The sequence below is a fragment of the Erythrolamprus reginae genome, chromosome 2 (genome assembly GCF_031021105.1).
Source record: "Erythrolamprus reginae isolate rEryReg1 chromosome 2, rEryReg1.hap1, whole genome shotgun sequence".
Classification (NCBI taxonomy): Eukaryota; Metazoa; Chordata; class Lepidosauria; order Squamata; family Dipsadidae; genus Erythrolamprus; species Erythrolamprus reginae.
In genome coordinates, this window is record NC_091951.1 from 289,181,263 (window position 1) to 289,200,840 (window position 19,578).

Consider the following 19,578-nt stretch of genomic DNA (forward strand, 5'->3'; position numbering starts at 1 on the left):
CTGGCGGCAGAGGTGGGTTTTAAGCAGCTTACGAAAGGCAAGGAGGGTGGGGGCAATTCTAATCTCTGGGGGGAGTTGGTTCAAGAGGGCCAGGGCCGCCACAGAGAAGGCTCTTCCCCTGGGTCCCGCCAAGTGACATTGTTTAGTTGACGGGACCCGGAGAAGACCCACTCTGTGGGACCTAACTGGTCGCTGGGATTCGTGCTTGGCACTCGAGCTATAAGAAGGTTGCCAAGACCCTGAAACTGAGCTGCAGCACGGGAGACAAGACAATATATTGGTTTAACAGGACAGGTTCCACTCAGAACAGGCCTCGCTTTGGTTGACCAAAGAAGTTGAGTGCCTGTACTCAGCGTCATATCCAGGGGTTGGTTTGGGAAAATAGACGTATGAGTGCTGCCAGTATTTCTGAAGAGGTTGAAGAGGTGGGGGATCAACCTGTCAGTGTTCAGACCATATGCTGTATGGTCTGCAGGGGTGTCATCCCAGAAAGAAGCTTTTTCTAAAGAAGATGCACAAGAAAGCCCGCAAAAGGTTTGCTGAAGACAAGTAGACTAAGAACATGGTCTGGAACAATGTCGTTTGGCGGAGCCCAGGGGAAGAGCCTTCTCTGTGGCGGCCCCGGCCCTCTGGAACCAATTCCCCCTGGAGATTAGAATGGCCCCCACCCTCCTTGCCTTTCGTAAACTCCTTAAAACCCACCTCTGTCGTCAAGCGTGGGGGAACTGAGACATCTCCCCCTGCCTATGTAGTTCTAGTGCATGATATGACTGTATGTATGTTTTTTATATTGGGGTTCCTTGCTTTTAGATTTTTAAATATATAATTGTTATCTTAGATTTTAATTATTAGATTTGTCAATATATATTGTTTTTATCACTGTTGTGAGCCGCCCCGAGTCTGCGGAGAGGGGCGGCATACAAATCTAATAAATAATAATAAAATAATAATAATAATAATAACCATGGTCTGTGGCCCAATGAGACCAAGTTACACTTACTTGGTTCAGATTGTGTCAAGCGTGTGTGGTGGCAACCAGTTGAGGAGTAGAAACACAAGTGTGTCCTGCCTACAGTCAAGCATGGTGGTGGGAATGTCATGGTCTGGGGCTGCATGAGTGCTGCTGGCACTGGGGAGCTACAGTTCATTGAGAGAACCATGAATATCAATATGTACAGTGACACGAAGCAGAACATGATCCCTTCCCTCTGGAGATTGGGCCACAGGGCAGTATTCCAACATACTCCGAGTCTTCGGAGAGGGGCGGCATACAAATCGAATAAATAATAATAATAAATAATAATAATAATAACATGATAACAACCCCAAATACACCTCTAAAATGACCACTACTTTGCTAAAGAAGCTGACAGTAAAGGTGATGAACTGGTTAAGCATGTCTCCAGACCTAAACCCTATTGAGCATCTGTGGAGCATTTGGAAATGGAAGATGGAGGTGCACAAGGCTTCTAACATCCATCACCTCCGTGATGTCATGGAAGAATAGAAGAGGATTCTAGTGGCAACCTGTGAAGCTCTGGTGAACCTTATGTCCAAGAGGGTTAAGGCAGTGCTGGAAAAATATTGGTGGCCACCCAAAATGTTGACACTTTGGGCACATTTGGACATTATCACTTAGGGGCATACTCACTTTTGTTACCAGCAGTTAATGGCTGTGTGTTGCGTTATTTTGAGGGGACAGCACATTTACACTGTTATACAAGCTCTATACCCACTACTTTACATTGTAGCCAAGTGTAATTTCTTCAGTGTTGTCACAGCAAAAGATATACAGTAATACCTCATGATACGAACTTAATTGGTGCAAGGAGGAGGTTGTAAGACAAAAGGTTCATAAGATGAAACATTGTTTCCCATAGGAAACAATGTAAAGTCAATTAATCCGTGCAACCAAAATCCCCCTGGCAAAAAAACAGCTTTCGGCGACTGCTGGGAAGCCGCACGGCTGTTTTAAAAGGTGACAGCCAGCCTGGGGGGCTTCCCAGCACCCCCTGAACCCGGGTTCGGGGTTCGGGGGGGTGCTGGCAAGCCCCCCAGGCTGGCTGCGACCTTTTAAAACACCCGCGCCACTTCGCAGCTGTCTCCTGAAGCCGAACGCGGAAGTTCGGCTTTAGCGTTCGGCTTCAGGAGACAGATGGGAAGCGGCGCGGCTCTTTTAAAAGGTCGCAGCCGGCCTGGGGGGCTTGCCAGCACCCCCCCGAACCCCGAACCCGGAAGTTCGGCAAAAGTTCGGGGTTCGGGGGGGTGCTGGCCAGCCCCTCAGGCCGGCTGCGACCTTTTAAAACACCCGCGCCGCTTCCCAGCTGTCTCCTGAAGCCGAACGCTAAAGCCGAACTTCCGCGTTCGGCTTCGGGAGACAGCTGGGAAGCGGCGCGGGTGTTTTAAAAGGTCGCAGCTGGCCTGAGGGGCTGGCCAGCACCCCCCCGAACCCGGAAGTTTGGCAAAAGTTCGGGGTTCGGGGGGGTGCTGGCAAGCCCCCCAGGCCGGCTGCGACCTTTTAAAACACCCGCGCCGCTTCCCAGCTGTCTCCTGAAGCCGAATGCTAAAGCCGAACCTCCGCGTTCGGCTTCTGGAGACAGCTGCGAAGCGGCGCGGGTGTTTTAAAAGGTCGCAGCCGGCCTGGGGGGCTTCTCAGCACCCCCCCGAACCCCGAACCCAGAAGTTCGGCAAAAGTTCGGGGTTCGGGGGGGTGCTAGCAAGCCCCCCAGGCTGGCTGCGACCTTTTAAAACACCCGCGCCGCTTCGCAGCTGTCTCCTGAAGCGGAACGCTAAAGCCGAACTTCCGCGTTCAGCTTCGGGAGACAGCTGGGAAGCGGCGCGGCTGTTTTAAAAGGTCGCAGCTGGCCTGGGGGGCTTCCGAGCAACCTCCCGAACCGAACCCGGGGTTCAGCAAAATTTTACCTCTTCTTACGAACTTTGTTCGAGTTACGAACCGGCGTTCGGGAGGCTTCTGGGAAGCCCCGCCGCCCGGCTGTTACCTTTTAAAACAGCCGCCCGGCTTCCCAGCAGTCTCCGAGCACCCGTTCGTAACTCGAAAAAAGTTCGTAAGAAGAGGCAAAATTTTTCTGAACCCCGGGTTCGTATCACGAGTTGTTCGTAAGACGAGGGGTTCGTATCTTGAGGTACCACTGTACTTAAACATTTACCAAATGTGAGGGGATGTACTCAGTTCTGTGACATACTGTACACGGTGTGTCCAAAGTCAGGTTTTATAGACAAACTCCACAGAATATAGACATAAATTTATGGTATAAATAAATGTAATGCTTGAATTGATTTTATTTTCTTCTAAATTTTCTAAATAAATAAGTAAATAAGTAGTGCTTCCTTTATTCTCTTGTGGTGTTTCTCAACTTTGCTAACTTTAAGATATGAGCACGTCTCAGAATTTTGGGAGTTGAAATCCATGTATCTTAAAGTCGAGGAACACTTGTTTAACTCACGATCTTTGTATATTCATACAAAGAGGTGAAAACAAATATTAATCAGTAAAGAAACTGTTCTATGGGGCCTGACCTTTGGAACACATTGTTTATTTCTAAAAAAAAATTAATTTAAAAAGCCCAAACACAAACTAGCAAGCATAGAAATGAATACAGTGTTCCCTCAATTTTCGCGGGGGATGCGTTCCAAGACCGCCCGCGAAAATCGAATTTCCGCGAAGTAGAGATGCGGAAGTAAAAACACTTTTTTTGGCTATGAACAGTATCACAAGCCTTCCCTTAACACTTTAAGCCCCTAAATTGCAATTTCCCATTCCCTTAGCAACCGTTTAGATTATTACTCACCATGTTTATTTATTAAAGATTATTTTAAAAAATACTTATTAAAGGCAGACGAAAGTTTGACAATGACATATGATGTCATCGGGTGGGAAAAACCGTAGTATAGGGGGAAAACCCGCAAAGTATTTTTTAATTAATATATTTGAAAAACCGTGGTGTAGACTTTTCGCGAAGTTCGAAACCGCGAAAATCGAGGGGACACTGTACACACTTTTAAAAAGGGATAAACAGATTCGAAAGAAAATAAAACTTTGAAGGTTACATAAGAATGTACAGTATCAATGTGGTATCTCTTTATTCACATATATACAGTAATACCTCATGATACGAACTTAATTGGTGCAAGGAGGAGGTTCGTAAGACGAAAGGTTCGTAAGACGAAACATTGTTTCCCATAGGAAACAATGTAAAGTCAATTAATCCGTGCAACCAAAACCCCCCCCCCCCCCGCAAAAAAACGGCTTTCGGCGACTGCTGGGAAGCGGCGCGGGTGTTTTAAAAGGTGACAGCCGGCCTGGGGGGCTTCCCAGCACCCCGGGTTCGGGGTTCGGGGGGGTGCTGGCAAGCCCCCCAGGCCGGCTGCGACCTTTTAAAACACCCGTGCAGCTTCCCAGCTGTCTCCTGAAGCCGAACGCCAAAGGCGAACTTCCGCGTTCGGCTTCAGGAGACAGCTGGGAAGCGGCGCGGGTGTTTTAAAAGGTCGCAGCCGGCCTGTGGGGCTTGCCAGCACCCCTCCGAACCCCGAACCTGGGTTCGGGGGGGGGTTGCTGGCAAGCCCCCCAGGCCGGCTGCGACCTTTTAAAACACCCGTGCCACTTCCCAGCTGTCTCCTGAAGCCGAACGCCAAAGCCGAACTTCCGCGTTCGGCTTCAGGAGACAGCTGGGAAGCGGCGCGGCTGTTTTAAAAGGTCGCAGCCGGCCTGGGGGGCTTCCCAGCAACCTCCCGAACCGAACCCGGGGTTCAGCAAAATTTTGCCTCTTCTTACGAACTTTGTTCGAGTTACGAACCAGCGTTCGGGAGGCTTCTGGGAAGCCCCGCCGCCCGGCTGTCACCTTTTAAAACAGCCGTGCGGCTTCCCAGCAGTCTCCGAGCGCCCGTTCGTAACTCGAAAAAAGTTCGTAAGAAGAGGCAAAATTTTTCTGAACCCCAGGTTCGTATCACGAGTTGTTCGTAAGACGAGGGGTTCGTATCTTGAGGTACCACTGTACATTTATATACACACACCTGTGTGATTTTAAAAAGTAAAGAGATTTTAAATATTTGTATAGATAGGGATAATCTGTTGTGGAAAACATTTTAATATAATCCAGAAATGGTATTTTGATTTGATGGAATTTATTTTTCACTATAGGGTTTCGCAAAGCTAGATTATATCTAGATTGTAAACCAATATTAGGATTTATTATGAAGGACTGTTCAGTGATTTTATTACTTTTTCCATTAAAAAGACCAGTTGGCTATTATTATTAAAGATAATAACATGTGCCAAGTTGTTTGCCAAGTCATTGTCACAGAAATATCAGAATGAATATGATACAATTTTAGCAAAATATAATGCCACCTATGGCTTATTATATTAGTAATTTCTAATGCTTTGCTGAAATAGATTTATGTGTCCTCCTATGCCTCAAAAGTGCAGATGAAATATTCTAAATTCATATCCCTGATAATTCTCTTGAAGTTTAATAATTTCAAAAGTACCTTATTCATACTAATTATCATTTAGTAAGCATCTTTTTCTTTCTCCCTAGGCCCAAGGGTTCAGATTGTGGAATTGTTAATGTCAATATCCCTACCAGTGGAGCTGAAATTGGAGGTGCATTTGGTAAGTTGTATAGGTATAGCTAAATCTCCATAATTTTGTTTCCCTGTACCAGGGGTCTGCAATCTTAAATACTCAAAGAACCAGTCGGATCCGTTTCCCCCAGAAAACAAGAACAACACCAGGAGCCATAAAACCTAGCTGGGCGTAGCCAACTCAACGTCACTCATTCCCAGTCACATGATCCCCCCCCCCCAGCCATGCCTACTCAACCGGTCATTAGAGCAGAGAACCAGGAACCACCAATCCTTCTCTCTCTCTCTCTCTCTCTCCCTCTCTCTCTTCCTCTCCCTCTCCTCTTCCCCTCTCTTCTCCCTCCCCCTCTCCCCCTCTCTTTTTATCTCTATATTCTCTTCTCTCTCTCCCCCTTTCTCTGTACCTCTCTGTCTCTCTCCCCTCCTACTCTCTATCTTCACCTCTCACTCTGTATCTCTCTATCTCTCCATCTTTCCCCCTTTTCTCTCCTTCTTTCTCTATATCTCCATCTCCCTCTCCTTCCCTTCTTTCCTTCCATCTATGTATCTCTGTATCTATCTCTGTATCTATCTCTGTATCTATCTATCTATCTATCTATCTATCTATCTATCTATCTATCTATCTATCTATCTAATCTCCCCCTTTCTCTTTATCTTTCTATGTCTCTTTCTCCCTCTTCCTTTTTATCTCCTCCCTCCCTCTATCTATTTCTCCCTCCTCTCTCTGTATCTCTCTCTCTGTATCTCTGGGTTTCTCCCCTCCTTTCTATCGTCCTTTGTATCTTTCTCTCTCCCTCTCTATTTCCTCCTCTCCCCTCTATATCTCTCTCTTGTCTCTCTTTCTCCCCTCTTTCTGCATGTATGTGTGTCTCTCTGTCTCTCTCTCTGTGTAGCTCTGTATCTCTCACTTTGTGTCTGTATCTCTTCTCATTCCCTTGGAAAGCCCAGCAAGCTCTTTGCTACTCCTTTTCATTCTTCTTTTTGGAAATCCAAGCTGGCTGAGGAACAAGGATGAGTTGCCCCTTTGGGTGACCCTTCTCCTCCTCCTCTTCTGACCCCTGGGCCAGCTGTGGTGGGGACAGGAGTATGCGCATAAGAAGGGAGGCCCTCAGGTGAGCAGCGGCCCATCTTATGGACACCTTGGCTGTGCTTTGGCCGAGCCTGCCCACTTCCTTGAGGAGGGTCTCCCCACTTGTGCACACCTTTCCAGCCCTGCCACAGCCAGCCAGGGGAGAAGGAGGAGGAGGAGGGTTGTCCACTGCGGTTTGTGCTCATTCCTCATCCAGTCCAGATTTACAAAAAGAAGAAAGAAAAGGAATAGTAAAGAGCCTCAAGGCCAGCTTGTCAAGCCTCGGCTTTCCTGACCCTCGGGTTGGGTGTGCGAGGTTCAGCAAGGCCAGCCCCCTTTTCCCGCTGTCCTGAACTTAAAGCTGTAGCTGGGTGCTGCAGGCCTGTCTCTTTTTCAGTTGTCTCCTCCTCCCGGATTCAATTCCCATCCTGCCAGCCTCATGTTAGTGAGGACAGCATTAGTTGTGGCCAGGTTGGCCCAGTGCTGGGGCATTGAGTGTAGAGCAGGTTGTGCATCTCCCCAAGTGACCGAGACACACCCAGCACCAAGAGGGCCTGGAAGAAGCTCCAGTAAGAGTGAGGTGCCAGAGAATCAGCTCTGGCTGCTTCTATGTCCCACGCAGTTGACCTTACCTTTTCAGGCCAGGTGAGGAATGATAGACTGGGGAGGGGCCAGCCTGTGATGGGACAGGGAGCCACAGCAAAGAGCCCAAAGAGCCATAAACACCCTCCCTATACTTAGAACAAGTGCTTATAAATGTTTCAGGTTAATTCTTTTCTCCAATTGCATGGAAATCAGAAATACATCGGCTTCATATGCCAAATTATCTCTGCAGAGTGTGTTAAGTAATGATTGAACAAACTACTTTTTTGGGGCATGTTAATAGGGATCTGCACTTGGATTTCTTTGTAAACAATTCACACTTCTGCACTCAACTCTCTCCCTTGATAGTAGGATTGCAAACAATTAATTTTTCAAGAATTGGATACTACTTCATGGCCTCACGTGATGATACAAGTATCTCCTGGTTCCCTATCTCTTAAGATTGCTGACATCTCATGAAATTTAATAAACTAGTTTGGAATTTGGACGAAATATATATTTAATTTGTTGTTTAACTTGGATAGATGTCAGGTATATTGGAGGATACACCCTGGAATGTTTGGGAAAATGTATTGTTCCATCTGATGAAATTATTCTGAAAGTAATCTGTGTTGAAGAATTTGCAGATTACAAATGGTTCTTGTTTAACGTTTAGTGACCAGCAAAAAATACAAAAGGACTTGGGACACATGCCTGCAGTTGCAGAGGTTCTTGCAGAGTTTCCACAGCCACATAATTATGATTGTGCTTGGCAATCCATTCACAGTTAATGATAGATTGTCAAGCACCCCACAATTATGGGATCACCATTTGCAGTCTTCCTGGAAAAATCAGCGGGAAAGCCAGTAGGGAAGGTTGCAAAATGCCTTCCACTGGGTCTGATAAAAGCCTAGTCTGAAATCCAAACAGGATTTTGGCACAAAACATTTGCAACATGGAGTGTTTGGAGCTAGCCTGCAGAAGTAGGAACACCAGAGTCCCCCTGCCTCCACCAATAATCCAAGCTTTTTTCTCCAGGGTTGTACTGGATTTGCCACTCCCTCTCCCACCAATGCCCAGAAGGGAACTTCAACATGCTTTGAAAAGGTTTCATTTTTATGAGACCTAGAACTGCAAAGTAGCTCTGCTCGGTTTTAGAAATACATAGAAACATATAAGTCTGATGGCAGAAAAAGACCTCATGGTCCATCTAGTCTGCCCTTATACTATTTTCTGTATTTTATCTTAGGGTGGATATATGTTTATCCCAGGCATGTTTAAATTCAGTTACTGTGGATTTATCTACCACGTCTGCTGGAAGTTTGTTCCAAGGATCTACTACTCTTTCAGTTTCTATTCTTTCTCCTTTTCTAGGGGGTAATAAACATACAGGCGGTGGAAGGGAATCTGGTAGTGATTCATGGAAGCAGTATATGAGGCGATCTACCTGGTAAGATTTTGAAGAGTTTATAAACTATTTTTCCATAATTTCCTCCAGATACTTTTGTAATTTCTCACGTCTACCTCCAGCGTATCAGGTTGATGATACGTGGTGTAAATGTTCTCCTAATCACTCTAAAGTTTGGAAGAGAAATTAATAAAAAGCAGAATCTCCTTAGAAAATGTTTTTTTAAAAAATTAATGTGAGGAAGGGAAATATTAAGTGCACAAGATATTATGCAACACATTTAATTAATTTAGTTGACATTTCATTTAATCCCAGCGACCGATTAGGTCCCACAGAGTGGGCCTTCTCTGGGTCCCGTCAACTAAACAATGTCGGTTGGCGGGCCCCAGGGGAAGAGCCTTCTCTGTGGCGGCCCCGACTCTCTGGAACCAACTCCTCCCAGAGATTAGAACTGCCCCTACTCTCCCTGCCTTCCGTAAACTCCTTAAAACCCACCTTTGCCGTCAGGCATGGGGGAACTGAAACACCTCCCCCGGGCATATACAATTTATGCATGGTATGTTTGTGTGTGTGTTTGTTAATAAATGGGGTTCTTTTAAAATCTTTTAAAATATTTTAAATTTATTTGGATTTGTCATGATTGCTGTATCTTGCTGTGAGCTGCCCCGAGTCTGCGGAGAGGGGCGGCATACAAATCTAAATAATAAATAAATAATAAATAAATTGTAAAACTGAATTAAATCAAATTTAGTTCTCACTTGGACCATGACTATTTTTGGTTAGTAAGCATGTCCCTCAAAAGTTAAGGTTGACCTCCTTTTGTGTTTCTCTACTGCACATTTAAGGCAATGCAGTAATTCTAAATTTAGGATTTGCAGCAAACTATGCTTATTCAGCTAATTTTCTTGCAGATGGGACTAGTATACTCTGCTAAGAATTGTAATACTGTAATTTTACCTTAAACATAATGGTATATCTGAACTCAGAATGAATGGATGAATATATATAAGCTATGATGCTCCTTCAATATACCAGGGTGATTCGACACAAAAAAACCATGTAATCCTTCCCTGGTACAAAGCTGAAGGGATTAGATACTGTAGCCTAGAGGTTAATTCTCTGCCCTACAAGGCAAAGGCTGCAAGTTCAAGTCCCAGTGAGGGTATGGCTAGCCTGATGAGGCCAGAACAAGGCAGAAATAGATCTATCCTAGTCTCCCTTACTTTTCAAATTCAGCAAAAACGTGACATACTGTATATATGAGTGCGGTTACATACATACATGCATACATACATGCATACATCCTTCCTCCTCCTATTTCCATCACAAAAACCTTCTAAAGTGAGTTGGATTCAGAGAAAGTGGCTGACCAGAAGTCACCCAGCCGGCTTTCATGCTTAAAGTAGTACTAGAATTCAGAGTCTACTGGTTCTAAGCCCAGGACCTTAACCATTACACCAAATTCGCTCTTTTTAATTTTAATGTTTCTTTTTAATTCAGAATAGCAACGTAATATCTAGTAGATTTAACAATGGAAGTAAATATCAAAATGGCAGGATGAAACAATAGAAGGAAAATATAGGAATAATTCTTAACAATTCTGTATTTTACCATAGAACAAGTTATGTGTGTGTGTATGTTAGTATAGGGTTTTTAAAAAAACTTTTAATATTTTAATTAATTGGATTATGTATTGGATTGTTTTTTCACTTGTTGTGAGCCGCCCGAGTCTTCGGAGAGGGGCGGCATACAAATCCAAATAATAAATAAATAAATAAATATGTAGAACCATCAGATTTCAATTAGTGAACCATTCTGAATCCTAAGGCTTCAGGATTTGTTTAATTAAAAAAAAAAGAATAAAATTATGTATCACATTAGAGGAAATATGCATAGCTTTTCCAAAACAGGAATATTTCAGGATAGAACATTCTACGCACCCTCCTAGAAAGCACATATATATATGTTGCTGTCTCCTGTATGTCTAAAAACCATGATTGATTATTCTAGAAACTCTATTTGAGATAGCTGCATATTTAGTTTTGTCTAGATGGACTTTTTCTAAAATCTGCATATCTTTAAGTTTTCTGTTTTATCTTTCAGCACAATTAATTACAGCAAAGATTTGCCTCTTGCTCAAGGAATCAAATTTAATTAAGAGGCAGGTGGAAACACTACCCTTGGTGAACCTTGCAGTAAGAAACCAAACATCTATTGATTTCTACCTGAAATATCGAGCATCAAGAGTGTTTGTAACTGCTGCAGTAGTCTGAATGAGAAAATTCAAATTATCTTGTGTACGCCAATCATGTTAATAATGTGCCCAGACTCTGATTCTGTACAGTGGAGGGCAGATGAAAAGTTTGGCAGTGAAGTACAATTTGGATTATGAGCTACAAAATTTGGATTATGAGCTGCACAAATCCTAAAATCCTATCTTTGCCACATTGGCAGTGCAATGGCAGCCAATGTGTACGGAAATAATTTATATGATACTGGCTTCACTGCAGAAATAAACTTTATAAAGCTCTTGTTATTATGGAGTACCTGTTTATTTATTTATGAAAAATGTTCTCTCTCTCTCTCTCCTTTTTTTGGGGGGGGGGAGAAAAACCACAGTATCTTCCTTCAAATAAAATCTTGCACTGTATTACAGAGGATTATTTTTAGAGTAGAATTTTCAACCTACCGTGTTTCCCCGATAGTAAGACAGTGTCTTACTTTCTTTTTACCCCCAAAAGCCCCACTAGGTCTTACTTTCGGGGTATGTCTTACATACCCCCCCCCCTGCCGTTTCCCGCCTCCACTCACCAAATTGACAGGGTGAAGTCGGGAAGACCCAGGGAAGGTTTCTTCGGCCGCCCAGCAGCTGATCTGCTCGGCAGCGCGGCAGCAGCCCTGGCGGCGGTTCCCTCCGCTTTGACGGCGCTGGTCCGCTCACTCGTCCCCGCAACCGACACGCTTCCCCGACACGCGTCTGGAGGGGAGGAGCCGCTCTGCGCAGTTGGGCAGCCCTGCCTGCCGGAAAGGAGGCGGGCAAAGGAGGGCGCAGCTCCGGCCGCCCGCTCGGCTCGCTTCTACAACTTCGGACCAGCGCCGTCCTTCGCCTCGCATTTCCGGGTTGGCGAGCCTGGATTGTTTGTCCTGCGAGCGCTGGTCCCCGCTAAGCCTTCTGCGCCTGACTCGGCGAGGCGAGAGGGAAGAAGGAGAAGCGCAAGTGGATGCGGAGCGCCCAGGAGGCATTTATCCGTCCAGACGCGTGTCGGGGAAACGGGTCGGTTGCGGGGACGAGCGAGCGGACCAGCGCTGTCAAAGCGGAGGGAACCGCCGCCAGGGCGCCGCAAACTGCTCCAACGCCTCCCTCGCTTTTAGTACCGTGTTTCCCCGAAAGTAAGACATATGTCTTACTTTCGGGGTATGGCTTATATTAGCCGACCCCCCTGAAACCCCCCATATGTCTTACAATCGGGGGGTCTTACTATCGGGGAAACACGGTAGTCTTGCAATTCTCCACTTGCACTGCTTCGGAAAGTCCAACATGGGTTAATCTTCAGCCTTGCTGGAAGGGACTGAGTTAAAAATTAGCATAAATAACTGGTCCAACCCCCATGCTGCCCTTCCTGGGTCAGTCTAAAAAACTCAGTCATAGTGAAGGGACACATGAGTTTTCCTCCTATGACTCTTGTAGTCTAGGGGTAGTTGTAATTAGTTTTAATTAGTGAATTTGTTGTTTTTAAAATAAATTATGCATTTTACTAATGATTTCTCTCCTTCTGTTTGTTTTTCAGATATTTGGATGACTTACAGCGGCGGAATGGGGCCCCTGCTCTGCGGAGTAACGCCCTTACATCGGTTTCCCAGGTCGGAGCCTCTTCCCTGCGTGGGTACAGCTCCCAGGACCGGGTGTCGCCAGCGAAAGAGGTCCCCGGCCTGCGCGGCCATACCTCTGTTCGGAGCGACTTTATGAGGCTCACCATGTCGGAGCAGATGGAGGAATTTTAAATTTCCCGCCAGAATCCGCCGCTTGAAATCTGGAGCCGAGAGAACGCCGCCGGATCGGAACAGTCGGGCGAGCCCTATTGCCGCCAGAGACGGCCAATTTAAGGGCGCGGCCATTGAAAGCATGGCGCGCCGCACAGGGAGTCGCCATTTTCAAACCTCCCTGGAGGAGTTGGCTTCCGCCCGCCATGTTTAAGGGATTGACGGACATCCCGATTTTCCCTCAATGGAGGAGGATGAGGCCGGATATCCTGTCTCAGACAGGAAGAGGCGGCTTTTAATTAACGGCGGCCATTTTTTCGCACGGAAAACTTAGCAACAAACGCAGCAAAAATCCCTCGGCTGCAGTTTGCAATATTGGAGGCTCGGAATCTTACCCAATGGCTGACCTCCCACAACAGGGGACAGCAGAGCCCCCGGCAGTAAAGCCCAAGGAGAAGTCACACTCCTCCAAAGCGAAGGCTAAAAGCTTGCAATCTTCTACTGCACTGAGAGAAGCCGAGCGTCGGATTAAGGCGTTGGAGGATCAACTGGAGGCACAAAGGCAGACTACTAGCTCCCTGCCGGCAGGGCCAGGTCAGACTGTGGGGATGGTAACAGGGACCCCCCCCCTCCGAGGCTCCCAGAAGGAATTGGGTTGGCTACCAATAAAGATTGGTCACCAGATAGGTTTGGGGGCCCATCCCAGGTGGCAGAGCCAGCAAGGCCCGAATTCACCAGGCCCTCTTCTGCCTCTTCTGCATGGCATATGGCATCTCAACCATTACCAACAGCCACCTTTACCCCAACAGCTGCGGGACTCAGATCTTCCCCAGATACCTGGCAACACCTACCTCCAGCCCTGCAGGACATGATCGCTTCTGCGTACTCTCATGGCATAGCAGCTGGGGTGCAACAGTACACAACAAGTGCCCCTCCTGCCTCCCCACGTCCTCCTCCCCCTCCACCCTCGCTGCAGAGAAATATCTGGGCAGCTCCAGCTCCCCCGTCTCCTGCTCACGAGTCATTCCAAGAGGATCCTGCATTCAGGGGACAGGGCTCAGAACCAGATGATGGCCTTTCTGAGGATGAAGGGGTACCCCCAGAACCACCAGCTTATACTGGGCTTTTTAGGCCCTCTATATTTCGTGTCCTCCTTAATAAGGCTAAACTGGCGGTCGCTTTGGGCACCCCTGAGAAGCCCACAGACCCAACATTGGCTCCTCAACCAGCCTCAAGAGTGCTCACTGAGCCCCAGAGGGATGCAGACCTCATACCTTCTCCTAAGCTTCTTCTGGACAATGTTAAAAGACCTTGGCAATATCCAGCGGGCACCTTGGGCCCAACAGCCTCTGAGCGTAAATTTTACGCCTTCGAGACGGAATTGGAAAATTTGCTGGAATTCCCAGCTGTAGACGCTCCAATTGCAGCCCTGGTGTCCAACGCGCTTGTTCCCTCTGAGGTGGCAGATGGCTTGAAACCAGAGGACCGCAGAGCAGAAGGGATAAATAAGAAAGCGCACCAGATGTCAGCATGGGCCCTTAAAGCAGCCTCAGCAGCATCATTTTTTAACAGGGCTTCAGTCCTATGGCTCCAAGAGATGCTAATGAAGTTAGGACCTGAAGATGGTCGCCTGAGGCAAGATCTTAATAAGTTGCTAGCTGCTGCAGAATTCTCTGCTGACGCCACTCTTTCGGCATCTCGCTTCTCCTCACGAGCCCTAGCAGCGAACCAATCATCTTGCCGCCTAATCTGGCTCCGAACCTGGCAGGCTGACGCCAAATCCAAATGGCGGTTGGCTTCGGCCCCATTTGATGGAGCAAAATTGTTCGGTGAATCTCTTGACAAAGTCCTCATAGAGGATAAAGATAAGAAGAAAGTCATGCCCCGAACCTACAGACGCCAGGAGAGGCGCACCACTCCGTATTTCAGACGCCAGCCCTTTCGGGCAGAGACCTCCTCCACTGCGCCCCAGGCTGGAAGGTCGTATACCCAAGGGTCGTACTCCCAGTCGTCCTACAGAGGAGACAGGGGAAACTTCGGAGATAGGAATAGGCAATTCCAACAAACAAGGAAGTCCTACAGAGGCTCTAACAGGGGAGGTTTTCGAAGGAACAAGTGACTTTTCCGAGACACTTCCCATAGGAGGACGGCTACAGCACTTCACCGCTTCCTGGGCCTCTATATCTACAGACACTTGGGCTCTAAACACCATAGCCCAGGGACTCACCCTGGAGTTTATTCAGAAACCACCAAACAGATTCCTGCAGTGCCCGGTACTGTTCAACAACCACAAGCGCAACCTCCTTTACCAAGAGATTCAGCATCTACTGACAATTGGGGCCATCAAGAGGGTCCCACCACACCAGTAGGGACAGGGGTACTATTCCATTGTGTTCATAGTGCCCAAGGCCTCAGGGGGTTGTCGCCTCATACTCAATCTGAAGCAGTTGAACTTGTATGTAAAATACCGCAGGTTCAAAATGCATTCATTAAAGACAATACTAGCTGCAATACGTCAACGGGACTGGCTGACGTCAGTAGACCTCAAGGAGGCTTACCTACATGTCCCAGTACATCCAGATTACAGAAGATACCTCCGGTTTTGTTTCGAAACCCAACACTTCCAATACAGGGCCATGCCCTTTGGCCTGTCGTCAGCACCCAGAACATTCACAAAGTTACTGGACATACTCACAGCAGAACTCAGGACACGTCCACTACGCCTTATGGCGTATTTGGACGATATCATCATATTATCCAGCAGTCCCAGTCGAGCCCGACACGACCTGGCAGAGACCATGAGAACACTAGAAGCCATGGGGTTCTCGATCAACTACCAAAAGAGTCATCTAGCACCAACCAGGTACTTGCCTCACCTGGGCACCAATATAGATACCATGACAGGGACAGTTTTCCTCTCCTCAGAACGTCAAACCAAGGTCAGAACCTTGGTCTCAGAGTTACAGCGCAACCGTGCAACGACACTAGCATCGCTATCTCAACTGTTGGGAGTTCTCATATCCTGCATAGACATTGTGCCCTGGGCCAGACTTCACACCAGGCCCCTGCAATGGTTCCTCATTCCCTTCCAAAGGAATCGAACCAGCCACTCCTCCAGAGTGGTAACGATTTCCCCACAAGTACGCCAATCACTCCCGTGGTGGAAATCATCAGCCCTCCTACAAGGGTCACCATTCCTGCCGCAACAAGAAGTGACTATAACAACGGACGCGAGTCTCTCAGGCTGGGGTGCTCACTCCAATGTGGGAGTGGCCCAGGGACTGTGGAGTTCAGAGGAGCTCGCATGCCAAAACATCAATTTTTTGGAACTCAGAGCGGTCCGCCTAGCACTCAGACGCTTCGCACCACACGTGAGGGGACGGAATGTTCGGATACTTACGGACAATGTGGCAACGAGGGCGCACATCAATCATCAGGGGGGCACGAAATCAGGTCGTCTGATGAGAGAATCCCAGTCGCTGTTCAAATGGGCAGAACAACATCTCACATCCCTACGGGCGGAACATATCTCCGGCACCTCGAACATACAAGCGGATTGGCTCAGTCGGACAACCATCGACCCGACCGAGTGGAGATTGAGCACAGATCTATTCATGGAGATCGTGCACAAATATAGGACACCAGAGGTGGATTTGTTTGCCACCCGTCACAACAGTCAGCTACCCAGGTTTTTCTCAAGGTTCCCTTCACCAGAAGTGGAACAGATCAATGCACTAACCTGCCCTTGGCCGGAGGGACTGCTTTATGCTTTTCCCCCCAATCTGCCTGATTCAGAGGGTAATAAACAAACTGATACTAGAACAATCAGAGGTACTTTTCGTGGCCCCGTATTGGCCCAGACGCCCTTGGTTTGCGGATCTCATGGACCTCTCAATCTCCTCTCCCTGGCGAATCCCACACCACAAGGTGGTACTAACACAGGGGTCAATTTGCCATCCAGAGCCCCAATGGTGGAGTCTTGCCGTGTGGCACTTGAGGGGGAGAGATTGAGGAACGAAAAGGTCCCAGATAGAGTGATTACCACCATCCAAGCGGCTCGTCGACCCTCCACGACACGAATTTATCAGGCAACCTGGAAAGCATATTGCTCCTTTTGCAGAGATCGGAATCAGAATCCCCAATCGCCATCGGTGATACAAATCCTGGAGTTCTTACAGGCAGGTTTGGACAAAGGATTATCACCTAACACACTTCGCAGACAAATGGCAGCAATTGCCACCATACTTAAAATGGATTTTTCTCGCCCGATCTCCCATCACCCATGGATTCGGGACTTTATTAAAGGGGCAGCAAACATCAGACCCCCGACCATACATCGTTTCCCTACATGGGACCCACCACTAGTATTGCAAGCCCTCACGGAGCCGCCATTTGAACCCTTACGGGACATTCCACTACGACTGTTATTACTAAAGACAGCCTTCTTAACAGCAATCACATCGGCAAGGAGAGTCTCCGAACTCGCAGCCTTATCAGTCAGACCGGATTTATGCATCTTCCACACAAACAGAGTGGTCCTGCGACCAGATCCTACCTTCCTGCCAAAAGTAAACACTATTTTTCACAGATCACAAGACATTGTTCTACCAGACTTTTGCACCCAGGGGTCTCACCCACTGGAGTTGAGATGGCACAAGTTAGATGTTAGACGGGCCATCAAAATTTATATAAGACGAACTAATACCTTCAGAAAGACGGAGGCCCTGTTTGTTTCATACTTTCCAGCCTCTATGGGAAACAAAGTAACCCCCAAGACGATTAGCTGTTGGATTCGTTCCTGTATCATCACTGCCTACAAAACAGGGTCCACACCAATACCTCAGGGCATTACAGCCCACTCAACAAGAAGTGCGGCCACATCAGCGGCCTGGGCAACACAGGCCCCGATCGACGATATTTGTCGTGCAGCAACTTGGACCGCACCGAATACATTCATTAGACATTATCGATTAGACACTTTCGCTTCCGCTGAAGCGGCCTTTGGATGCAGAGTACTGCAGAGAGTTTGCACTGATACTGCGCCCCTGGTCCAGCCTTCTCCCTCCCTAATAAGTTAACCTTGGGTACATCCCATGTTGGACTCTCCAAAGCAGTGCAAGTGGAGAAGAACCGTTGCACTTACCTGAACGGTCTTCTCGCTGCACTGCAAGGAGAGTCCAAACCCACCCGGCTATTTGGCCCAGGGTCACAGTGTTACTAATAGTTTGAGTTTTCATGCCAGTTTAATTGGTTCAATAAAGGTTTTTGGTTTACTAGCACTATGACTTCGTTTTATTATAAGACTGACCCAGGAAGGGAAGCATGGGGGTTGGACCAGTTATTTATGCTAATTTTTAACTCAGTCCCTTCCAGCAAGGCTGAAGATTAACCCATGTTGGACTCTCCTTGCAGTGCAGCGAGAACACCGTTCAGGTAAGTGCAATGGTTCTTCATAGCTGGTATGGTAGAAATTGTGGTCTTGTACATGTGGAGGGCACCAGGTTAGGAAAGGATAGTGTGATTTGCGGAATGAAGCGACATTCCTTCACCTTGAAACAGAACTGGCAGTTGGAGCAGAGTTGCATAAACAGTCTTAAACAAATAGTGACAAATTCTCCTTTAGGGTTAAGTTGAAACAATCAGCACGATAGCTTTGTTCTTGTTATACAAAAATTCCTTGAGCTTTTTTGAAGTTTTTGATGACCACTCAAAATGTTTTTATTATCCATTCAGGTACTAGAATCAGAATTTTGCTTTGAGAGCTATATTACATTATAGAAAGCTTAGAAGGGTGGATTTTAAGGCTTGTGGGAGGAACAGCTTATTTTCCCAAGCCTATTTTTAAAATTATATTTAAAAAGTTTAAATTATCACTTTAAAAGAATGAAGCAGGGCAATTTACAGTCATATCTCTGATTTTTCTATGTATGTGGATGAGAAGATTGCTAAAGCACATAATCTAGCAATCTCTGATGATAAAAGATCCATTTTTGATTTTGATTGTAAGATTACAAGATACCTGTTTTGTATGCTGTTCTGCAAATTAATATGCCCATCCATCTCATCAAGTTCAGGGCAACATGCAAAGCATAATAATAAAAACCATATAACGTTATCATAAATGAAAGACATTTTAAAAATATCAAAAATTACAAGAGAATAGCTGTCACTTGAAATATTGAAGATTCACTGTAGAATTCTCAAAGCTGATGGAAGAATTATGTTTTCAAGGTTTTCCATAGGGCAAGGATCCGGCAAACTTTATGTTGGAATGGGGTTGGGATGAAGAATGATGTTCCAGAGATAGAGACCACAACAGAAAAGGCACTGCATGCTGCATTGTTGCAAGATGGGAATCCTTAGTACTGGGGTCTCCAACCTTGGCAACTTTAAAACTTGTGGACTTCAACTCCCAGAATTCCTCAGTCAGCTGGCTGAGGAATTCTGGGAGTTGTCCATAAGTTTGAAAATTGCCAAGGTTGAAGACCCCTGCCTTAGTTGACAGGACATAGCATACCTTTTGCTTTACCTGATGCTACAGGTAGATGTGATCAGAAGGAGGGACATGGGCAGTTTTCAAATATGACAGAGAGAGAGAGGCCCTTAGATAATATAGTCCTATTCCATGTAGGACTGTAAATGTCAAACCCAACACCTTGAATTCCACCTAGAAGCAAGTTCAGAGGTGAGTTCCCCCTGGTTCAGACCAATTCTATAGAACTGGTAGTAACTTGGGGACCTGGGTCGCTGGAACCGGCAGCAACCCCAGCGTACCACGCCCCCAAGGGTCCTCGCTGGTTCTCTCGGCGCCATAGGCGCTACTATCTTGTTTTTTGCTTCTGCACACGTCCATAAATTTTTTAATACTGCGCATGCGTAGACAGTCATTTCTGGGCAATGGCGCACATGAGCAAAGCGCATACAAAATGTGCAC

General features: G+C 46.7%; 1 protein-coding gene across 1 annotated transcript in view; it reads left to right on the forward strand.

The window, feature by feature from the left end:
• The window catches only part of ALDH7A1 (aldehyde dehydrogenase 7 family member A1), a 43,354-nt gene extending 32,155 nt beyond the window's left edge, over positions 1-11,199 (forward strand). The window contains exons 16-18 of the mRNA XM_070742844.1: positions 5,559-5,632; positions 8,630-8,705; positions 10,767-11,199. Of these exons, the coding sequence (XP_070598945.1) occupies positions 5,559-5,632; positions 8,630-8,705; positions 10,767-10,821 (205 nt within the window). The 3' untranslated portion in view covers positions 10,822-11,199. The remainder of the gene's footprint in view (positions 1-5,558; positions 5,633-8,629; positions 8,706-10,766) is intronic.
• Positions 11,200-19,578: the final 8,379 nt, after the last annotated feature.